The 22,872-nt window shown below is 55.1% G+C and overlaps 1 protein-coding gene across 3 annotated transcripts in view; it reads right to left on the bottom strand.

Annotated features, from left to right (window-relative positions):
• Window positions 1-22,866, bottom strand: part of ARHGAP26 (Rho GTPase activating protein 26) — a 115,789-nt gene extending 92,923 nt beyond the window's left edge. For 2 of the 3 annotated variants that reach the window (XM_027643345.1, XM_027643346.1), the window contains exons 1-5: window positions 22,560-22,713; window positions 4,016-4,111; window positions 2,991-3,052; window positions 2,532-2,603; window positions 1,263-1,364 (exon numbers count right to left, since the gene is read on the bottom strand). In XM_027643345.1, the coding sequence (XP_027499146.1) occupies window positions 1,263-1,364; window positions 2,532-2,603; window positions 2,991-3,052; window positions 4,016-4,111; window positions 22,560-22,713 (486 nt within the window). Of the gene's footprint in view, window positions 1-1,262; window positions 1,365-2,531; window positions 2,604-2,990; window positions 3,053-4,015; window positions 4,112-22,559 lie in introns of all 3 variants that reach the window. The other variant, XM_027643344.1, reaches the window with a different exon arrangement.
• Window positions 22,867-22,872: the final 6 nt, after the last annotated feature.

Raw genomic sequence — 22,872 nt, forward strand, 5'->3', positions numbered from 1 at the left:
CCCCGCACACAGCCACTGCCTACAGCCTACACACCCCGCACACAGCCCCTGCCTACAGCCTACATATCCCACACACAGCCACTGCCTACATCCCGCACACACCCCGCACACAGTCACTGCCTACAGCCTACACACCTCGCACACAGCCACTGCCTACAGCCTACATATCCCACACACAGCCACTGTCTACAGCCTACATATCCCACACACAGCCACTGCCTACATTCTGCACACATCCCACACACAGCCTCCACCTACATCCTGCCTGCATCCCACACCGCATCTCCAGGCAGCCCCGCAGGGCCGTGCTCTGTCCAGGGCACAGGATCACACCTCTAAAAGCAACCGTTGTACCCTGACAGCCATGAGTGGATCCTTCCCTCGCTGGACAGAATTCCTTCCACTCCCGTGCCCATCAGTATCTCAAACATGAACTAAACCAGGGGTTCAGAGGGTCATTTAAAAGCCATCATCCCCTGGGACACAGGGGTGCTTCCATATGGGAAGTTATTTACAAGCCCAGAGGACAAAGTTGGCTTACAGGCATATCTCTCTGGATTCTGACCCCTCCTCAGTCCTGATTTGGTGGAAATACCTGTGCCACAGGTATTTCTGCTCTCAAGTTCCCAACTCTGCTGGGCATTGTCCCATCACCTGTGTTGTCCTGGTGCAGGAGCCTTGTGACCACAAGTGCCCCCAGTAAGGGATCAGGAGCACACCAGTACCGTGCCCAAAGGCAAGGACACGCATACTGAGGGGACCAACTGCAGCACAGGGAATTTCAAACTTGGAAGAAGTGATTTAAAACTCAGTGTAGTCATCCAGTAAGAGCACTTGGCACCACAGCAAACCACGTCCTGAGTCAGGGATGGCTCCTAAAGCAGTTTAAGGCACTAAGCCTGATCCCTCCTCCCCTGGAGCCCAGAGCAGCACAGCCACTTTCAGAGAAGGAGATCAGACATCCCTGATTTGTGCTGGCACACAGGAAGCCTACAGCAGAACCAGTTTCCCTCTGTTACACTCTTTAATTATAAACCCTCTCTCCTTTTTGATTGCTATCCATTTTGGGATCTCTCTGATTTACTCACCAAAACAGTTCCATTCCCTTTCATTAAGGAAGAGGGGAAAACCCAGCACTCGCAGCCAGAATGATGGAAAAAATGAGTTTACAGTCAGGAGAACCATTGTTATAAGCTGGGTAAGGCATTCAAAAAGCTCTCCACAGTGACAGCCAGACATGGAAACACAGAGGTTGCTCTCACCTCCTGAAGTTGGGATTCTTTCTTCTTAGAAGACAAGTTCAAGTGCTTTTCTAGGACACCACAATACTTCTCAGTCTCCTTGTCGTATTTCTTTTTGGCGTCCTACAAAACAGAACAAAATGTGTGACGCTGAACACAACGGCACCGGATTAGCCGTGAGGACCCACAGCATCCCTGCAGCACATGGCAGGACAGCACATCCCAGGTGGGAGTTAACATGAGACAGGACTATGGCCTGGGGGCATCAGCTGGAAGCAGGTGAAGCTGCTTTTTTCTGTCAGCATCAGGCAGCTACAAGAAAGCAGCTTATGCTTCCAAAATCCAAGGCTTGGGGGAACCCCTCTTCTACTCCTGGGGCCCAATGCTTGGTAAAACACGCAGACCAGGCCTGGTCCAAAGACAACAGTGAGGAAAGTGCTTTTGAACCAGAATATTACCACAATTTCACATCCCACCCCTGCCAACCCTTGCAAGAGCTTGTCCTTCGTGTCACTCAGGACTATGACACAGTATGGCTGTTTATGGCAGGAGTGTTAAAAAAGGATGTCAACTTCACTTTCTTTTGTACCCCCATTCCAACCAGGCAATCCCAACACACCAGTACCAAATCCATACTGGCACCTGCTCATAACCAGCTCCTTTCTGGAAGACTCCTCTTTGTCTTTTGTTTTCAGCTGCATGAGGCAGGGCAGCACTGCTGGGCTGGGCACCCCGCTGCCATGCAAACGCGGCCCCAGGCGCTGGCATGAGCTTCTTGCAGGCAGCAGCAGGTTGTTATAACAACAGGGGAGCCACAGACAGTGGTTTTCATTTCAGAACAAAGGCAGGAAAGAAAGTGGGGGGGGTCAGGCTGTCTCACAGCCACTCTCAGCCACACTGGCGCTTCCCTGTTCTGCCAGAAGCCGTCTGAGTTCCCGTGCGACACACCGGGGTGGGGAGTGCAGACCAGGGGGTTTGGGTGATTGGGAACCCCTCCAAGAAAATCCTAATTCTTGTTTGGAGTAAGGAAAAAGTTCACTTCAACTATAATGTGATTTTTGGCCCTTGGCATGTTATTTGGTTGTGGGTGAACTCAGAACACTGAGGCTCTTCCCGGGAGTTGGGTCATCCCCATGTCCCTCCCACAGCAGCACATCACCTCCTCCCATGCCTGTGCCCATTCCTGCAGTGTGCCATGTCCTGGCCACCTCTGTGGCTATCTCTGTGCAGCTCTGGGCTCTGCTCCTCTGCTTGAGTTGGGGCTCCCAGAGGGGACAGCGGGTCAGTTACCTTGGCAGCCCCGATCTGCTCCTTGCGGAACTTCTCCAGTGGCGTGATCAGCACCTCACTGGCATTCTCGATCTGTGGGCAAAGATAGACACAGCTCTGTTGACCCGTGCTGCTCAATAGCCTTTCCACAAAAACCCTCCCACAGCCCACAGACACCCACAGGCCTCACCCCTCCGGTTCTGCACTGGCTGAGGGGTTTGTACCAAACCTGTGAGCCCCCCCAGCAACAGCACTGGCCATTTTCCAACAGCAAGACTCCATTTCTGATGCTTTTCAAGTGTTCCCCTGCCGAGGCCACCCTCCCCTCCCTCTGCTTCCCCTATGGCTTCACCAGGAGCAAGGGAAGGAGCACTGGGGTGGTAGCCACTGTCACCTCAGTGCCCGGGGTGCCACAGTAGAGCTGTGGGCAGCAGTAGCAGTGCCACGACCCCCTGCTCCCAGGGACAGATGGGGCCGTACCATGCGCATCCGCTCGTCCTCCAGGTTCCGCAGCACCGTGGCAAACTCCTGCAGAGACTTGGCTGGAAGGGACACAGTCAGCATTTAACATTCAATTTTTAAAGAAAGAGAGAAACTGAACAGGGGGTTTTTTTGTCTGTCTGTGTTTTGGGGGTTGGTGGTTTGGGGTTTTTTTTTATCCTCTTTGCTCTCTCCCTAGAAAGGTTCCAGCTGCCTATGGAATCAACTGGTAGCAGAGCAACCCCAGGATTAGGTTCCCACCTCCAAAGAGCAACACCCTCACCTCAAACCTGCCCTAGCCAACAGCTAGTCACTGACCAGCCCAGTGGCACAGCACTGGCCTCAGCTACACCCAGGGCACGAGGGGCAGCTCACCAGCACAGGGACCTGGAGCCAGTGAGGAGCTATTTCTGCTGAGACTGGGCACAAATAAACAAGTGAAGTTAAATCAGGGCTAAAGCTCCTTTGCTCTCCTGGCTCCAGACGATGTGCACAATAAGCTCTAAAAGTCCAGCTGGGGCAAGAGCAGGATAATGGGGAGGGAAGCAGCTGAAGCTGCTGCCCTGTGCCAGGAGAAGCTCTGTGGTGGAGCAAGGCCCAGTTCAGGGAGCACTGCCAGGCTCAGCTCTGCTGGTTCCCACCAGCACAGGGCCCTGTGCTCCTGCAGCCAGCAGTGAGACTGCTGCTCCTCTGCTTCAGGTCACAGCCCCTTGCAGTGTATCGAGCCACAACCACATCCAGATCCTGCTCTCCAATGCAAAACATCCAGATAACCAAGATGGTTTCAGATACAGGCAGTCTTCTCTGCTTCTTATCTGGCAGTGACAGATTTAGGCCAAAAAACAACAAGTGATTCCCTGGGAAAGGCTTTGCTGATGTTGAACCAGGAGGAATATGCCATTTTCAGAGAACAGGAAAGCTCCGAAACTCCTGGACCCCTTGGTGTCCTCAAATGTGTTTCCCCCACTGTGCCCTGCTCAGGGATCTGGGGTGAGGTCCAGGGCACCAGGAGCACCAGGACTCACCTATGCAGATCTCATCATCCGTTTCAGCGTCGCCGATGCAGCGGAATTTGAACTCATTGAGGGAATCCGCAAACTTGCGCTTGGCGGCCGACAGGTCTGTGGGAGAGGGGGAGCAGGGAAAACAGGGCTGTTAGAAACGGAAAACTACCCCAACAGCAGGATACAGGCAGACACATAATCCCAGCTGGCAAACACCCACAGAAGAACCCATTCAGTGGGAGCCCCAGCACCAGAGAAGTCCCCAAGCACTGCCCTTCTGCACCCACCCCAGGACATTTTAGGGTCCCTGTCAGCAGCCCCCAAAATACCCTACAGTGGATAAAGCCTCAGAACACCATGAGAACACCATGGGAGCCCAGGCCCAGAGCCATGGGGCAGTGGCAAATGGTGACACACAGTGACACTGCCCTTCAAGACATGGCACTTCTGCCAGGCTCCCGGTCCCGCTGAGGGAAGGCCCCACAGACACGCAATAATGCAGAGGTTCATTCTTCCCAAGCTGCAGATTCTCTCTGCGATCTGGATCCTATTAAGTTCTTACTCGCAGTGACCTGAGTGGATCCAGGACTGGCTTTTCGAACAGGTCCCATAACCCAGCACACACGTCCTGGGCACACCAGACACGGCCCTGGGCACCGTGAGGCCACTGGCTCAAAAGGGAAGTTGTGGCTGCCAGCACTGCTGGCGTTAGGAAGACACAATGCTCAGTCCCCTGTGCATTTCTTCACTCAAAGCCCAAAATTCAAAATTCAGTGGTTTTTTCCCCCTTTCCAAGCACCGGTGGAAAACACGCTTGCACACAAAGGCTGTTTCCTCTTCTCAGACACCAACAGCCAAGAGATAACCACAATAGAATCCAAGTGTTTTGCTTTTCCCATGGGATAAGGGAGTTGGCAGCTTTCTCCAAGCATTAAAGCTGTTCTCCCAGTATTCCTGCTGACAGTCCTGGGGCTAATCCTGCCCAGTTCAGTCCTGGCTGCCTTTGCACCACTGCTTCCTAAGGCAGCAGAAAACCACCAAGCCATGGCAGGCAGGGAGAGGGAAGGCACCGTGAGCTTTCCCAGTGGAAAAGTACAGAGGGGGGTTTCTCCAAGAAGAAGGTTCACACATAACAGGATTTGCACTTTGCTCCTTGGAGGATGGAATGAGCACAGCTTACACCCTGCCAGTGCCTGGAGCTGCCAGGAATCTCCATTGGCACCTACAGATGCAAGCCATGTGTTTTTCGGGGGCAGCTTCCCCAAGCGCTCCTGCCAGGGTTGAAAAGAGAGACTCGGGGGGTTAGAGGGTTTGCTCCAGCTCTGGGGCTCAGTGAAGGGTACTGGGACAGCCCTAGGCAGCTCTTTCCACTCCCCACCATGGGCTCCTGCTGGTGTTGGGGGGGGCTTGGGGACTTTCCCCCGGTCCCAGAGGCAAGTGGCCTCCTGCCTCCTCTGGAACAATAATGAAGATGACGTTAATGACTCAAGGAGCCACTTCCTCCCCCGCAGCCCCATGCTGACCAGCAGCCACCAGCCACACTCTCCCCACATATACTGTGGCCTCCCTGAGCCCTTGGCCATGTTACGTGTGACACATCCCCACATGAACCATGTGACACCCCTTGTGCCCACTGTCAGCTGGGCAGGACCCCAGAGCCAGAGGTTGCTCCAGCACAGGGGATAACCACCCAGACAGAGCCAAGCTCCCACGGCCCAGGGCAGGGTCACCATCCCTCCTGCTCAGAGTGAGGACAAGGCTGGGGCTCTGGGATCAAGCATTAGCCAGAGCGAAGCCAAGAAGCCCTTGGAGCCAGCAGCACTGACAGCAATGGCCCAGGGTGCTTATAAATAGGCAAGGGAGAGGCAGGGGGAGATGGAGATAACTCCTGGTGCAACAGCGATAAAGGATAAAATTAGCAGCAGGATCGGCCAGAAATGGAGAGAGGGGCACCCATGCCCGCCCTGTGGGGCCCTGTCGTCCTCCCTGGGACACTGTCAGACCCACCCACACCCCAGCATCCCCATTTCCTAAAAGCTGGAACCTCTCAACTACATTTTGGGGAAAAAACCCTCCAGTGGAAGCTGGAATGCATGGTGAGAGCAAGGCAGCCCCCTCACAGGCCAGTTCAGCTCCTGCGGGCTCTTCTTCCCCAGGGCTGTGAACAAGCAAACCCAAAATCCTACAAAGGCATGACAGAAACTTCTGTTTCCTCTCATGCACGGGTAAAACCACCCGGACACTGCACATGAGTCACAGCCAGGCTGTGCCAAGAGCTCTGGAAGTTTTCCTTCCACATTCTCCACTGGCTTGATCAGTCAAGTGCAACATCAGGGAAAACCACCACAAAAAGCCTGAAAAATCATTCTGCCTGAGCAACACAACCAGCTCAGGTCGCAGTTCTCCTCCTAATCTTCATCACCTTCTATGGTTCCCCCTTCCCTTCAGGGTTGGTGGAGACAGGAAGATCCCTTCGGGAAAGTCCACTTGACAGGAAACAGGCACACACACTACAAGTTGGAGGTCCAAGAACCTAAATAAAATGTCCTTTTAAATGTGATGCATCCTCAACAGTCACAGCATCCTTGACATCCACCATAGGAACAGCAGGAAGGAGGACAGCTCCCAGCAGGACAGAGGGCAGCAGCCTCACTTAACCCCTTTGCCTGTCCCTGCTCTCTCACACCCAGTTCAGGGGTCACCCCACATTCCTCCTCCCTCTGCAGCCAGGGAGCCAGGTAATTGCTGGCTGAATTCCTGTTCCAGCCATACACTTCCAGGCTTCCTCCAAACCCAGTTGAAGCCAATGCTACTCCAGGCCCCAGCAGCCCTGCAAGGGATCAGCAGCAAGGGAGCACCTCGTGCTCCCTCAGACCCTCCTCCTCAGCTACTGAGAGTCAAATCTTTCTCGGAAGTGGTTGCTGTGGAAGAGGATGTCAGGCAAGGAGCCTGACGTGGTTGGTATTTACATAAAAAACCCCTTCCAAAGGAATTTGGAACTACTGGAAAAGGCCGTTTCTAGAAGGAAGATGTGATTTCACAACACTCCTTCATGTGTACAGCACCCCAGACACTACAGGGATGACCCCATCCCAGCCAGGTTCACATCCAGCACCCCGGGAACAAGAGGGATGATCCCATTCCAGCCAGGTCTACAGATGGTGCTGCAGAGAGGCAGCCCCAGGGACACATTGCTGTGAGATGGGTCAGCTCTGCTCCCCAGGGCACAGGTGTCAGATCTAACATGTCCCTGGTTCAGGTGACCCAGTACATGGAGCCTCTACCACTTTGAAGGAGTAAGTTACACCACAAGTCACTCTCTCCTGGTCACTGGCTTCCAGCTCCTTCCCCAGCTTTATTCCTCAGCTGGACACCTCACCTCTGTGCAACACCCCTGTCACACCTCTCTTTGAGTGTTTAAAACTTTTTCAGACCTTTCCAAAGGGAACAGAGGTAAAGTGTGCTGAGAGCCTGGACAGATAAAGAGCAGGAGCAGTTCCCTTAAACCAAAATTCATAAGGAGCAGAGAAAAGATTGGAACTCCTCCACCTGCATGCTCCAGACGGACAGCTGGGAAACGTGACCCAGGACACAAAGGGGAACTGCAACACAGCAAAATGAGATGTCGAGAAGACAAATGCCTGGTCCTGCTGCCTGGTCCCGTGTTGGAAAGATCAGATTGGCCAGAGAAAAGTGAAACTGCTGGCTCAGAGGCCAGGGCTCTCCCCACAGCTGACTGCAGTCAGTTTGCTATGTAAGCTAGAAAAAGCAAAAGGCTCAGCTGGGCCCAGGACAGGGGCAGGAGCAGCACGATGCCATGCATGGTTCAGGCTAAAGATAAACTTACTGCTGGGTCTGACCATGAAGGGTTAATACTGCTGCAAAGGGGGAGCAGAGGATGCTGCTGCAAGGCAAGCTCCAGGCTCTGACAGAGGTTGTGCTCACACAGAGCAGGATTTCTACACTTCCTGCAAAGAAAATTGCTTAATAGCCTATATTTAATGTTCAAGTGGACAACAGGAACCAGGACTCCTGCCCCTTCCTTCCCCCATGGAAGGGAACAGCAGGAACAGCAGGCTCAGGCTGCATGTCCCCTGCAAGCCCCCACGGAAGGACAGGAGGGTCCTGACAACAGCAGTCCCCTGCTCCTGACAACAGTGACACTGCCTGTCCCATCAGCAGCCCCATGGGCCCAGGTGGGTCTGCCCTGGGAAACAGCCCAAAAGCAGGAGCCCTGAGAGAGCAGATCTGGGGGTCACCACCGGAGACCCCCCATCTAGATGCAGAGAAAACAGGACACAACAGTTGGCCACTCTCGTGGCACCTCTGCAGCCCCACAGCTCTCCAGCCATGCAGCCAGCACAGAGCAACCCCATGGCAGGCAGGAGCCAGCTGGGATGGGTAATCCAGGGAACAGCTGCTCTAATCAGCAGCCAAAACAGCCGGATTACAGCCCGCCAAGGGTGCTTAGAAAGCAGCAATATGGTGTCTATCCCCACAGCGAGCACCCGCGAGCCGGGGCTGCCAGCACAACGCCACAGTGAGCCACTGTGGGGTCACACAACACCTCCCGTGCCCAGGGATACACAGGGATGGGGGGTTGGGAAAGGTCGAAGCTGGGAATGGCCAACTGGACCTGACCCATGGCCGCATGCAACACTGTCCAAACCTGGCCCTGCAGTTCACACAGGAATCCAGCAACAAGCAACTCATGCCTAAAAAATCAGCATTTGCAGCTGCCAGCATCGAATTTTACCCTCCAGTCCCAGCCCGTGCTCTGCAGGGGTTGGCACCAAACATCAGGGTAGCATCGTTAAACGCTTCATTTGCTCCAGAAGGTTTAAACCCCCTCTCTGCACTTCCCAGTGCAGTCAGCAAAATCCTGGTCCCACGAGACACTGCGGTCCTCTGGACCCAGCCCAATCCCCGAGTCCCTTCCATAGAGAATTAGCACTGATTTGTTTATTAAACAACTCCACTAGGCGGTTGGAGTTAATCAGTGATTTAGGATGGGACAGCAGCTGCTGGCAGGTTCCCCCTCTGAATCATCGTTGAGTAAATATATAAACCCAGATGGGAAGAGCCTACCCCACCTCCAGTGCAGCTTCTGCCGTCATGTTCCCACACAAAAGCCCATGAAGAGGCTGCACTGGCTCAGCACACGTCAGACATGGAGCTCTGAGGGTGCCAAAGGCAGTGAGGTGACCCCAATGACCGGTGCAATGAGCTCAGTCCCTGCAGTCACCCCAGGCAGAACCCCCGAGGTGGGGAGAGCATCTCTGCCATGGCCCCACACCGCCCTCAGACCCCATTTTGGTGCCTCTTCCACACACACAGCCTCTAGCTGAAGGGCAGTGCCAAGCCTCAGCTCAATGACACACACAGGGAGGCCAAACCCCACTTTCCCAAATCCCAAAACCTAATTTGTATCATGGAAAGTAAGTATACAAACACACACGCCCTACGAACCAGGGAAAAACCCAGAACTGCTCAGATGTGCTAAAGTTCAAGAAAAACTGAACGACCTGTCCAAGATGCCCCAAGACTGCAGATCCAGGAGGATGAGCTCCTGCCCAGCCTTTCTATGCAGCCACGGGAGCGCCGGGCACTGCTGCCGGCCGAGGCATCCCCGTATGCCTCCCTTCACACACTCAACGTGGCTCCATACGGGAACACGTTTGCCAGAGGGACAGAGAACCCTTTGTGGGCTGAATGGCACCATTGACCGGGCTCAAATAGCAGATCAGATTTGAGTAACACGCTGAAGACATGAATTATTTCCATGGTATTTTAAGAGATAAAGGTTCTGCGCTTCATGAAAAACAAAGTTCTCCCTTGGAAAGGACTACCTGGCTGCACGGTTAAAATTATCCCCCACTGCCCACCAGCCCAGCACCCGGCCACCTCATCATGCCACCCCCAAATCAATAATGTTTGGAGTTATCTTGGGAGCTTTGCCAGGCCAGGACATTTGTGCAAAGCTTCCCAAAACTTCTGATGAAAGGCACTGAAGATCCAAAGGAAATGAAGCCAGAAGGACTGTCAGGTCCTGAGCTGCCAGTTCCGCATGTCCAGTGTGACATCCTGCAGTGGGACCGGGGCTGCAGCAGCACAGAGGTGAGAAGCTGTTCCCTTTGGCTCATGCTGCTACAGCCACCCTTCCATTTCCCCACAGTTTGAGGAAGCTGATGGTCAGTCAGAGCCCTTGCCCTTCTGCCCTACTTCTCCACCCTGCACCAGCCCTGGACTTCCTCAGGCTCTGGAGCCCCAAGCCCAGTGCTGAGCCTGCTCTGCCTCAGACACCCAGAGCAAAGGTCTCACTGCTTCTCTCCATCCTTCCTGTTCATCTCTTTTTAGCACTTGTCCATCACTTCCTATTGCAACAAAGCCCCAGCAGCCACTTTCATGACTCAGATCCTTATCTCACAGGGGCAGAGAAGCTGTAGAAGCCCAGCTCATGCAAACAGCTCTGCCTTTCCCCACTCACAGTGCCACCAGGATTGTGACACTGGTGGGAGAGAAACTGGTCCAGGCAGCAGGGACAGGTTAACAAAATGAAGTGTCCCTGACCACTGCCAAGGGTCCCACCTGAAGGGACCCTCACTTCAGCACTGGGCATGTGAACCATCAAACCTCTCTATCCCACAAGGAAAGGAAGACGTGGGGAGACTCCCATCTGTCCTGCATGGAAACTCTGGATGATTTTCTCTACTTGCCCAAACAGGATTTTTTCAGGAGGAACCACTCCAAAGTGAAGTGCTCTGTTTTGTGCCGGGCAGAGTCTGGCCCTGGCCCAGCTCTGCATTAATCAGGTTATTTTGATGAGCTGCAGCAGCTCTTGGCTCAGGGACATGGGGGAGGGTGGACAGAGGTGATGCTGGGTGGGGATAAAGGACAGCCACGGAAGACAAAATGTCCCGAGAGCTCCCAGTGCAGGTGTTGGGTCAACACAGCACTGTAAGCCAGGCCTGCCTGCAGTCAGGACATGGAGGAACATAAAACCCACAAATGAAGCAAACTAACCCCGGAAAGGCTTCCCATTCCTGGAGAGGCTGAGGAGACAGATGTCTGCAGCTGCAGGAAGGCACAGCCTAACACGGGTCCTCATTCCCAGCAAGGAGCAGCCAGACTTGGAGAAACGCAGGAACCTGCCAGAACCCTGCCAGCAACACTGGGAACTGCTACAAGATTCTCAGGATGGCCCTGGAAGATAAGGGGCCTGAAGCCAGGTACCGCCAATCCAGCAGGCAGCTTCCAGGCTGACCATCACTGTGTCAGGAATCAGCACATCGGATCAGCACAACCACCTTCTGACTGCCCAGCACCAAATAGAGCCCTCCATGCCCCCTGCCCAGGGGGCCTCCTGGTGCTCTGCATGAACATGGCAACACCCCAGTCCTCCCACAGCCTCCAGAGCATCACTGCCCACAGTTCCCAGTGGATCACAGCCCATCTGCCCCCTGGGACAGGGCAGCATCACCCAGGTGCCACCCCTGCTCTCTTGAACTGGCCCTGGACACGGAGCATTTCATGCACTTCGCAGCAAAATAAAACGGGATTTCTCCACTTCCCCACCCAACTCTATTTCTGGCACTTTTCCCTGTGCTTATTTTTGTTCACATTCTGGTGTTGTTTTATGACAGAGCCCCCCGTCCTGTCCCAACCAGCAGAGTTTGCTGGGCAGGTGGCCAAGCATCGGAGCAACAGGAGCTCAGGTGGGAGCAGGCAAGGTCTCTGAATAAAATCAAAAGTAAATATTCACCACTACGAGACAGAGAAGGGATGCATCCAAACAGCAAACATGGGCAAAGTGTCTGGAAAACATCAGGGACATGGAAATGGAAAACTACTGCCCCAGCTGGCATTTCCACGGGCAGCCAACTGCACAAGTGAACAATATGAGGAAGCAGCAGTGAAAATCCCTGTATCCCAACAAGGGCCAAGGATTTAGGCACAACACTGGCTCACAGAGAGAGATGGCAGACCTGTGGAGTACGGCTGTCTCACTGCACTGAGCTGCCTGACCTGCAAACCCCAATCCCTGAACACTATTCCCAAAGCAAGGGGTTTGAATATCGCATTTACCCCACACCTGCATGCTGCCCCACTGCTGCTGCTCCAGGCAGGTTGTGTAAATGCCTTCAGCCTTACACCTGTGAGTAAAGCACCTCCAAAAGCAGGTGGAAATGCCATGTTTTTCTCAGAGCTCCCCGTTTCCCCTAGTTTCCTCACTGGGGAGGGCAGGTTAGTGTTAGTGTAACACTGCCTTGATAACTATACTTTCTCCTCTAAGCCTTTTCCTCATTGTGCCAGGGGAGGTTCAGGTTGGACATTAGGAAGAACTTCTTCAGGGAAAGGGTGGTCAGGCACTGGAAGGGGCTGCCCAGGGAGGTGGTGGAGTCACCAACCCTGGAGGTGTTCAAGCAGTGACTGGTGGTGATGGGTGACAAGGTGGTGATGGGTCACAGGTTAGAGTTGATCATCTTGGAGGACATTTCCAACCTAAATCATTCTGTAATTCTGTGATTCCTCTCCAAACCCTGGCACAACCTACAGGAAGGCTGCAGATGACTTTACCCTCGTTGCCACAATATTTCATCGACTGGAGCCTGGAATCACATTTCATTAGGACAGAATGCCCTGCCCGAGACAGCTAATCGATTTAGAGGACACTAATCCAGAAGAAATTTGCTCCTGACCGAGGCAATGCCCATTAGCAGAGCAGAAGGCCAGGCGGGGGTCTGGCTGGGAGGGGAGTCCTGGGACGGGGGGGTTATAGCAGAGCCCCCCACCAGGCATCATGCAGGGCAGGAGCAGATGCCTCAGGCACCACCCCACATTTGGATTAGTCTGTTATTAAACCTAATTAGTTAATAGGTGGGCCGCAGGGAGTCAGCTTGATTTCTCAAGGGGCAGGTGCCAAAGCATAGGGGTCGCCAGGGGACAGTGGGTCGAAGGACCCTCATGGGGGAAGGGACCCACACCCTGTCCCTGCAGGCAGGACAGGACATCCCAGCACATCCCAGTTGGCCCATAGTGTGCAGTAGTGCCTCTCCTCTCTCGGGTCCCCATCCCAGGGGCTGTGCCCACAGCCAGAGCAGGGAAATGGGGTCAGCTCCCTTCCCCTCCAGAAGCGGTTCTGCACAACCAGCTTCCTTCTCCTCCCAAGGAGGCTGCGGAAATCCTTTTGTCTCCAGTGCTCCACCACGTCAGCTGTAAGAACAGGAAAAATCCCACCGTACTCACAGGAACATCACTGGCAAGTGAGTCAATTTTTCCTGCTCTGGCAGGAAAAAAAATATAAATTAAAATCTCCAACGGAGCCTAGGGAGGCACGCAGGGTGAGAACAGGGATGCACAGCCCAGAGTGCATCACAGAATCATGGAATAGTTTAGGTTGGAAAAGCCCTTTAAGTCCTCAAATCCAGTCGTTTCCCCCAACACAGCAAAGGTCACCACTGACCATATTCCCAAGTGCCACATCCATACATCTTTTAAATCCCTCCAGGGATGGTGACTCCACCACTGCCCTGGGCAGCCTGTTTCAGTGCCTGATCACTCTTTCTGGGAAGGAATCACTGCCTTTAACCTGGGCTTTCTCCCAGAATTCATGGGAGACACCCAATGCTCTCCTCTGCAACGGTTGGATTTTTTGTGAAACATTGCTAAGCAACCAGCGCTCAGCGAGGGCATTGCTGTGGACAGACGCTGTTTCAGCTAGAAAAAGAATATAAAAACAGCAAAGGGACGCTGTGGCGGGCAGCATTACGGAAAAGGTACATGCCAGCTCATTTTACAGGTCACTCAGCTGGTGCAGAGAACCCTTCACACTTCTGTCGTTATGGATAATGGAATAGCAGAACAGTTTGTGTTGGAAGGGACCTTAAAGTTCATCTCATTCTACCCCCCTGCCATGGGCAGTGACACTTTCCACTAGACCAGGTTGCTCCAAGCCCTGCCTGAGGGTCCAAACTGCAGGGAAGGCTGAGGAAGCAGTACCCAGGCCCTTTGCTGGCCCCCAGTCTCCACGCTGGCACGGGCAGCCCCGGCCCCCACACGGCATGGCTGTGCCCGCCGCTCCACGTGCGGGAGCCAGATGGTCCGGAGGCTGGTGTGCTTCCCACAAACTCCAGCTAGAAACCGTCTTGGCATCACCGCAGAGACATCCCCCTTCCCTCTCAGCACCACAGTCCCCACACCACAGAGCACCTTGCGGCTACCATCCCTCTCCAGCGTACATCCTGCACCCCAGACATGCCATGACTCCCCAGCTCCCATCAGCAGGTGGGAGCGGAGGCAGAGCAGCGCAATTCCCAGTTTCTCCAAGCCACACCAGGGACCATCCTTGGTATTAAGAGCTTGGGTGATGCCCTAAAGATCCCACCTCGTCAGGAGCCCGCAAGCCCAGGGTCATCAGCTGCTTGCACAGAGCAGGTGGAGCCACCTTTGGCGCAGGGAGCACGCCAGGAAAACAGGGAAAACAGCCTCGTCTCCGCCGGCTGCGGTGACAGCCGCTCGCGTGCCCGGGGGAGGAGGAGGATGATTCACACTGAAGTGAACAAGCTGTGCGGGTTTTGGTACAAGCTCCCCCTCGCTTTGCCTCCCCTCCCACCCACCTTGGTCACGCTACAGCTACTCATCACACCACAGCTGAACCCAGATCCTTAAAAGTGATGGATAAAAAAAGGCCAAACCCGGCGATGGATCCCTGGCACAGCCCGTCCTCCTGCTGTCCCACTGCTGAATGGTGCAGAAGGGGCCCAGAACACCCCAAATCAGAACCACAGCACAGGCAGAGTTTGCTTGGCCACACTGCCGCTGCCCCTCGGACAGGGTGGAGGGACTGAAGCCCCTCTGCTGAGGCGGAGGGATGCCAACCCCTGAGCACCCCTGCCCTGTTTTGTGCAGGGATGCTGCCTGGCCATGGCAAGCCCATGCCTTGTCATGGGGTTCAGGAAGAAGCGAGAAGCACACAACAATTTTTTAGGGTGCCTGTGCAGAGAGGGTGAAATCAAAGGAGTTGATGGTCCCACTCTGCCAGCCAGGGAGGGGGCTGGCAGCACAGCAAGGGCAGACATTCCATCCCAGCTAAGGGCTCCTGTGGGCTGGGATCAGCCAGGAAAGCACCACGTGTGCCAACCTGCAGAAAGCACAGGGACACGAAGAGCCGGCACCGCCGCTGCCTCCCACCCTCCCCGCAGCAACCATGGGAACGGCATTTCCTCACATGGATTCCAAACGTCACTGCGAGCTGCTACCCTCAAAGGAAAGAAAAAGAAAGGAAATCTAAAGAGCCCACTGCTTCCAGCCCATGTCCAGGGCACACAGGTGATGCCATGCACACTGCATGCACCTCTCAGTCTGGCAGCATTGCAGGGAGAACAAATGGAGACAGAAGATGCAGCTGTGACAGCACACCCACAGCCTTGGAAAACAGTCTCTTGACCCAAATCAGGCAAATCTGCTCCACGCTGGAAGTGTGAGCAGGATGTAGCAGATACTTAACTCCTGGTGCTGGAGGAACACTGGGACATCCAACCTGCCCCTTCACATGCCCTTCCCCAGGACCATCCACCTCCAGCTCAGATTCACTCCCTGGACACTGGGGTGTGACATAAAGCTACACCAGTTCTGGCACTGCGGCAGTTCCAGCCCATGCCTCTCTGAGCTGCTGTTTATTCCAGTCCATCCCCCTCCAGCCCAAAAGGCTGAGTTTAACCTGGCATGGGGCACACGCTTAGTGCAGGTGCCATGGCCAGGCAGCAGCACACACAGAGCCTGCGGCTTCTCCAGGCTCCATCACCACACCAGCATATCAAGACATGTGCCCAGAGGTGCTCCGTGGCACACTCCCAATTAAGGAGATCTCCCAGTCCTGTGTAATGAGCCTTCTGTCAGCATAATTTAAAAGATGTAATCACGACACAGCCTCTCCTGCACACCCAAACCCTTCCGCTCACCAGCTTCCCTCTCTAGCACTGCCAAGAGGCCGGATCTGGCTCCAGCTCAGCAGCTCATGGTATCTGTTTGGTGACCCCCCAACTGGGGTTCCCAAACTGAGGGGTTGTGGCTGGGGCAGGAGTACCCCTGGGAGACGGGCAAATGGTCCCCAGGGCTGCTGTGAGGAACCTCCAACACAGATCACAACCACAGCAGCACACATAGGTGAGCCACTGCAGCATCCAGGCAGGGCAAGTTTCCCTCTCAGGCAGAGCCAGGTAGGATAAGCATGCAGCCCTCTGGAGCCAGCACTGCTAGCACTACAGTCCCTGCAGGGATCACAGTGCAGACCCACCATCACAAAAACAGAGCATCTCCCAAGCAGGAACACATTCCTGTTGCTAATTTCCACTGGGGAGGAAGAGAAGGAGCTTTCAACTTGTGCTGAAAATTAAGCAGAGTATTATCACCTGTCCTACTCCTCATTTGAATAAAATCCCAGGCAAGCTATTAAAGATGTGGCTGCACAAGCCACACAGGTCATGCAAAGAAGAAGTCCTCTGTGCCTTTGGCCCTGCTGGCGCAGGACTGACTGGGCTGTAATCACATCCCTCTCCATGGCCCAAAGTATTCCCTACACCAAACATTTCCTACAGGAAGGAAGAGGAGAAAACACATCCTGACACCACGGGGGAGCCACGTTACACCTTGGCTAGGTGAACGAAGCAGGAAAAAATCAGCAGCAAATCATTTTACCAATCAAACCCCAAACCCACGTGCTTTCGCCCAGGCCAGCCCTGCGGTTTGCTCACCTGGCCAAGGTGGGGGGAAAACCAGGAGGGGCCTGGTTGTGGCCCACCACACTGGGGGTGCAGGCAGGGACTCCAAACCCTTCTGAGCACAGGGCAAGCTCTTTGGGCAACACTGGCTCCCATCACCCAGGAAGGTACTCAAGTCTCTTCCCATATGGATGCTCCGGGAAATCCTCCTGTGCCACAAGGCAGCAACTCCCCAGCTCTGGGAAGATGCCGCAGGTGACTCACCTTGGCCACCCCACACCCAATGCTGCTTGTGGGCAGCTGGCACCAAGCGCTCAATGGCAGCAGCCAAACATCAATTCCCATGGCACAACTGGAGCAGAACCGAGTGCCAGCAGTCACAGCAACCCAGCGGGGGGGGGTTACTTTTGCACAACACTCCTTTTCCTCCAAACGTGAGCCTGCAAAGTCCAGGACTCTCCTGGCCAGCAGCACAGCTCTGAGCACTCATGTTTGCACCTGCACAAACAGGGAGCTGTTCCTGGGAAGGCCAGACCTAAACCTCTGAACCTTGATCACTCCACTCCTGTGCAAACATGGTGGGAAGGTTTGGGCTTCGGGGACCAGAAGGGCAAAAAGAATGAAAATAACCTACAATGGGCTTTGGGTTCCTCCTCCCCAGCACCAATGGGGCACAAGGACCAGTCACTCCAGATGGAACTGGATTACAAAGCAGTACAAGACAGGGTATGTCCCCAAATACATTTGAGGGCTTTTCCCCTGCAGAGGCACACAAGGGCATTTTGAGTGCATGGCACTCTGTTACAGTCTACCTGCCCTCTGCCCACTTGAGTCAAGGCTCCCCCAGACCCACTCGCCAGGGAGACCGAGTGTGCTGAGCCAGGGGCCATGCAGAGCAGGAAGGGAGAGGCAGTGACAGTGGCAAAGTGGGCAACTGAAGGTATCAGCCAGTCTGAAACATTTCCTTATCACCCGCCTAAGCCTTGTTTGTGTCAAAAGGGAACTAAGTAAACACTGGGCAAAAGTTTCACTTTCGTTTCCAGGCTGTTGCACAATCAGTTCCAGCTCCATTCACTGCTGCCCCACAGCCATGGGCACAGCTCTGGGTACAGCATTGCCACCCCACAGCCACGGGCAGACATTTTATAAAGGGTTGATTTCACCAAGATGCTGCTGAGATGTGGAACAGAACCCGTGTGCAAGAACATCCCAGAGCCCAGCACACCAACAGCACCACCAGGAACTACCCCACCACCCCACTTCACATTTTAAGCTACACAGCAACCCCGGAACTGGATTTGTCCCAGGAAAAATCCCACAGCTGCAGCAAAAGCCCTGCTGGCATCACTCCTGACAGCACAGGCCACCACCACCACCCTGGTACAGTGCAGGCACACAGGGGTCATCCCAGGGGGCAACTAATTAAAATCACACCTTGCAGGCACAGAAGGGCGACCACACTTCTCAGTCAGCCACATGCACCAGCTGGAAACCTCAGCCAGGAGCAGGGGCAAACCCCAGCTGCTCACTGCAGCCAGCATGGGACAGGCTGGTGGAAGGCAGAGCTGGCATGAGACCTGTGAGACGGTACCACAGCATCTGCCCTGGGAAGCCAGTGGGGCCAGAGAAGCCCCAAGCCGCTGCAGGATCAAGGTCCACTCCAGCATCATCCCTTTCCCGCATCCCCCTTCGGTCCTGCCCTTCCTCACTGCCAGCCACAGCTCTGTGGTGACCCAGACAAAAAACAGCCAAAGAAAAAGTGATCCAAAACACCAAACCAGTCCAACTTTGCCTTTCGGGGCACGGGCACCTCCTCCCTTCCCATAGGAGCCCAGGGCATGGTACAGCCCCTCAGGGTCGAGCCCTTGTGCCCCTTGTGGGGAGAGGGTTCACAGAGCCGGCCCCATCCCAGCCCCACCACATAAATGAAATTGCAGCCTCTGTCATGGGAGCGCGGCAGCAGCTGGGGCGTGGACGGGTTCGGTGGCTTCAAATTAGTGCCTGGGAGTTGGAAGAAGCAAAACAAACCAGCAGAAATGTGGCAGGGCACCGGGCTGCGCCCAGTGCCTGAAGGGGGTGACAGCCCCATCACCACAGGGACATGGCACCTGGCAGGACAGGGAGACAGGGAGGAGGAGGGTGCCCAGCTCAGCCCCCCGACGCGGTGTGGGGGAGGCGATGGCTGGCAGCCACCTGCACCCCCACTCCTCCATCTTTACATGTGCTGCTTGTCTTCCAAAGCAAGCTGCAGACATCTCTGCACCACCATCTGGGCACCTGGACTCTATATCCCCCTCCATGGAAGCAAAGGGACTGGGACGAGCTGCTGGCTGGGACACAGCTCCCTGCCTGCCCCTTTCACAAGCACAGGGACACACAAAGGGACAAAATACTCCAGCATCCCTGCTCCCGCTGGTCACCACAGCTTCTTCACTAGAGAACGAGTTTCACGGCACCCAGGCTTCGAGTTCATTATTTATGTCACACTCGAAATCTTTGCATCTGCAAAACTTTCTGAATAATTTATGGTGGTGGATCAGGGAGGAAGAGGGACACGTTTTGCTGAAAACCAGGTCACTCCGAATACCAGCCAAGCAGTGAAGGGAGACAATGGAAACGGGTACAGAAACTCACTGGGGAGAAAAAAATCCAACAGCATTTATCTATATACATATACACACACACTCCAGAGATGCCATCGGCATCTGAAGACATTTAGCAAGACCAGCCCTTCAGCAAATGAGGATCATTTTCAACCTTCTAAATTTATTTTTTCTCTAAGGGAAGGATAAAGAGCTGTGAATCAGTCCCATTTCCCTCTGTACCTCGTGAAGGGCAAAAGCAGGGCAGAGCAGCCCCTTCACCAAACTCTGGCAGAGACACTCTTAGATGCCTTTATCCAGTCTCACCATTCCTGCACGCTGGTGTTGGCATGGGAGCTGCAAAGGGCCAAGCAGCAAACAGGAGAACACTCCTGTCCAGCACTGCTGAGGGCTCTTCCCCGCTCCAGCACCTTCTCCCCACCACAGCCTGTCCAAGTTGATACGCAAGGAGTTATGTTCCCATCACGCCCGTCTTAAAACAAAGAGGATGTGAAATGTTCAGCAAAGGCAAGAGGAAGGAAAATGAGCAAGGATATTGCCAAGACCTCACATAACTCTCACTGCAGGCCACCATGCCGTGCCAAGGGCCCAGACACCCTCCAAGCTGCTCGTTCCGAGGGTAGCGTGCTTTGAGTCGGGGGTCTGCTGCTCCCTGGGCCTGCCTGGCTCCACACTCACATGCCACAACAGCTGAGGAGCAGCATGCAGACAAAGACAGTCAGATAAGGTCACCATGCTCAGCAATGGGGAGATGAACAATTTGGAGGCACCAAAGAAAAATAAAAGCTCGGTAAGAGATGCAAGATCCGGTCACAGCCAGGAATGGCTCCAGATACCACCTGTACTGACTGACAGGGGTGACATCCCCAGCCCTGAGCCCTGAGACATTCCCATCCCCAGACATGAGAGCAACATCAAGCAACAGGCAGCAGAGCAGCTCCCTACTCCTGCAGCATCTCCATCCCTGCTGATGGATGCCAGAATGATCTGTAAGGGCTCATGAGACACATCAGACCTTGGACACTGAGGATAACACACACTGAGGGTAACACACACTGGGAAAGCTGGGACAGATCCCGTCCAGTGCCAGGTCTGCTGAAGCAGTCAGAGGCATCACAGTTCGGAGCAGCCGCTCAGCCAGTGAAGTCACTCCTACAGCAGCAGAAGGATGTACAGAGTGGCCGAGCATCCATCCAGGAAGGGAACACCTCTCCCCAGCCTCCCAGGCAGTGCCCTGCCCCACACACCCCCAAACCTTCCCCCAAAACACCCTGCAGACCGTGCCACACGTGCAGGGGACATGTTACTGATTCACATTCCAGCAGAATCTGTGTTATTCCTGTCCCTGCAGCCTGGGCACCCGTGGAACAACCCCCAGGCCCCATACAGGAATTAGGGCTAATCCAGGAACGCATTCAATAGAGGCTACAAAACAATTCAGCCATAAAAACATCCTTATCTCTGGAGGCCGGAGAGCATTCTTCCTGCCCCAGTGCAGCAGCCTGGGGCGCGGGGCCGTGCGGCACGGCCACAGCCGGTGGGACAGGAGCCCACAACAGCCACGAGCCCACAGGGGCTCACAGCACACTCCAAAATACCTGCACACAGAGTGACTGGGGCAAAGACACAGCCAGCTCCCTTGGCCAGCACCTGTTAAACGTGCCCAGTGACTAAACCCAGAGCCGAGCACCTTTGGGACCCACCAGTTAACTCCTAAAATGTATTTTCAGTGAAGAACAATGCTGTAGGATTTGTTCTGGGATAAAATGAACACTCCAGGCGGGGCCAGGCACTGGCTGCCTTCAGCAAACGCTTCACAGCAGACCGCATCTCAGACCTCCAGAGCCAGAAAAGTGACAACAGCTGTGAGATTTGGGGTTTATTTTAACCCAAAATACCAAGAATTGGTACAATGGGAGTCCACGTAACCCAGATGTTAGCAGCTGCTACTCCAGAGCAGGGGAACTACACCCACAGGGCTTAGTGTGAGATCAGAAGGGAAGAGAGCAGGAATCTGCTCTCCCAGGAATGGACAGGGTGGTGGACTTGGCCAGATCATTACCTGTCTGCACATCCCAGGGCAACACCCCTGCCTCACAGCCCCACAATGACCCTGCTATGTCCCCGAGGCTGGGCTGGGCGCAGGTGATGTCACAGGGGCTCCATGGCACAGGTGTCTGTCCTGTGTCCCTCTGTCTCCCAATGGCACCAACCAGGGCAAGCTGAGCCTGGTGAGGTAACCATGCGCACCGCCAGCCTGAAACCCCCTGGCTGGGGAAGTGCCCTGTGATTTGGGCCAAATAAACTTAAAAAAAGGAAAAGCCTCAAATAAGCCTGTGGGGGAAATAGCAGGAACAGAAACACAGTTCAAGGAGCAGCCTACCCACCACAGCACCCCAAAGGTACAGCCCACCCCACCACGGCAGGGGGTGGCCATGCAGAGGTGTCCCCAACCCCAGCTGTGGGAACAGGAACCAGCCCAGCCTGGGCATGAGGGGGAACAAGGATGCTGCCAGCCACAGGTGAGGGTCTCCCCAGCCCTGGAGCCACAGCCTGGATTGCTGCATCCCCCTCCCACCCAGACCCCACCATAGTATTTTGCAGCTTTGCCCCCCCCATCATCTACACTTCCCCGTTGGGGATAGAGGGGTCAGCCCGGTCAGAGCCACAGTGGGGGCACTGGGCACCCCCCACCCTGAGCAGCGAGGGGACGGAGGACAACTGGAGGGGTGGGTACAGCACCAACCCATCACCCAGGCAAACCACTCCCAAAGGATGCAACCGCTGAGGGCCATGGACTGGGAGCTGGCAGACCAGACTACACATGTCCCATGACCACGCAGAACCCCGTGGACCAGGACCAGTACCAAACATATCCCAATGGACCACGCTCATGCACATCCTCATGGACCAGGACCAGAAGCATGCACATCCCGAAGGATCCATCCTGATGGACTACACGCACCCAGATAGCCTAGGACCAGGACTCAGGACCACACATGTCCCCAGCGACCACGGCCAGGCACATCCTGATGGATCACGCACGTCCCGCTGGACCGGGACCAGGCACATCCCAGTGGCCCAGCCAGACCACAACATGCAGGGGGGACAGGAGTGGGTGCAGGTGGCCCCCGATGGAGCAGAAGCCCCCAGCCCGGCCCGGGCAGCGCGGGGCACAGCGGGCGGGCCGGGGCTGGGGGAGCAGCCGGGGGTCGCGGGGTCCCGCCCCGGCCCCGCACTTACTTTTGAGGGCGGCGACGAGCGACTTCCCGTCCTTGATGAGCTCCTTGATGAACTTGTTGGTCTTGTCCAGCTCGGCCTCGTGGGAGCGCAGCCGCTCCCGGAACTGCGGGCTGTCTAAGCAGCACTCGCTGAACTCCAGCGCCGGCAGCCCCATGCTGCCGGGCACCGCGGGGGGAAACCGGCAAGAAACCGGGAAAAAAGGGGAAAAAAATTAAAGGTTTGCTAAGGCGAGGCGCGCAGCCGGCCGTGCGGGGAGCCGGTGGGAGCGCGGTGCCGGGCCAGGCCGGGCCGAGCCGGGCGGAGCGGGGCCGGG

Source organism: Corapipo altera, unplaced genomic scaffold (genome assembly GCF_003945725.1).
Source record: "Corapipo altera isolate COAL_440 unplaced genomic scaffold, ASM394572v1 75, whole genome shotgun sequence".
Taxonomy (NCBI): Eukaryota; Metazoa; Chordata; class Aves; order Passeriformes; family Pipridae; genus Corapipo; species Corapipo altera.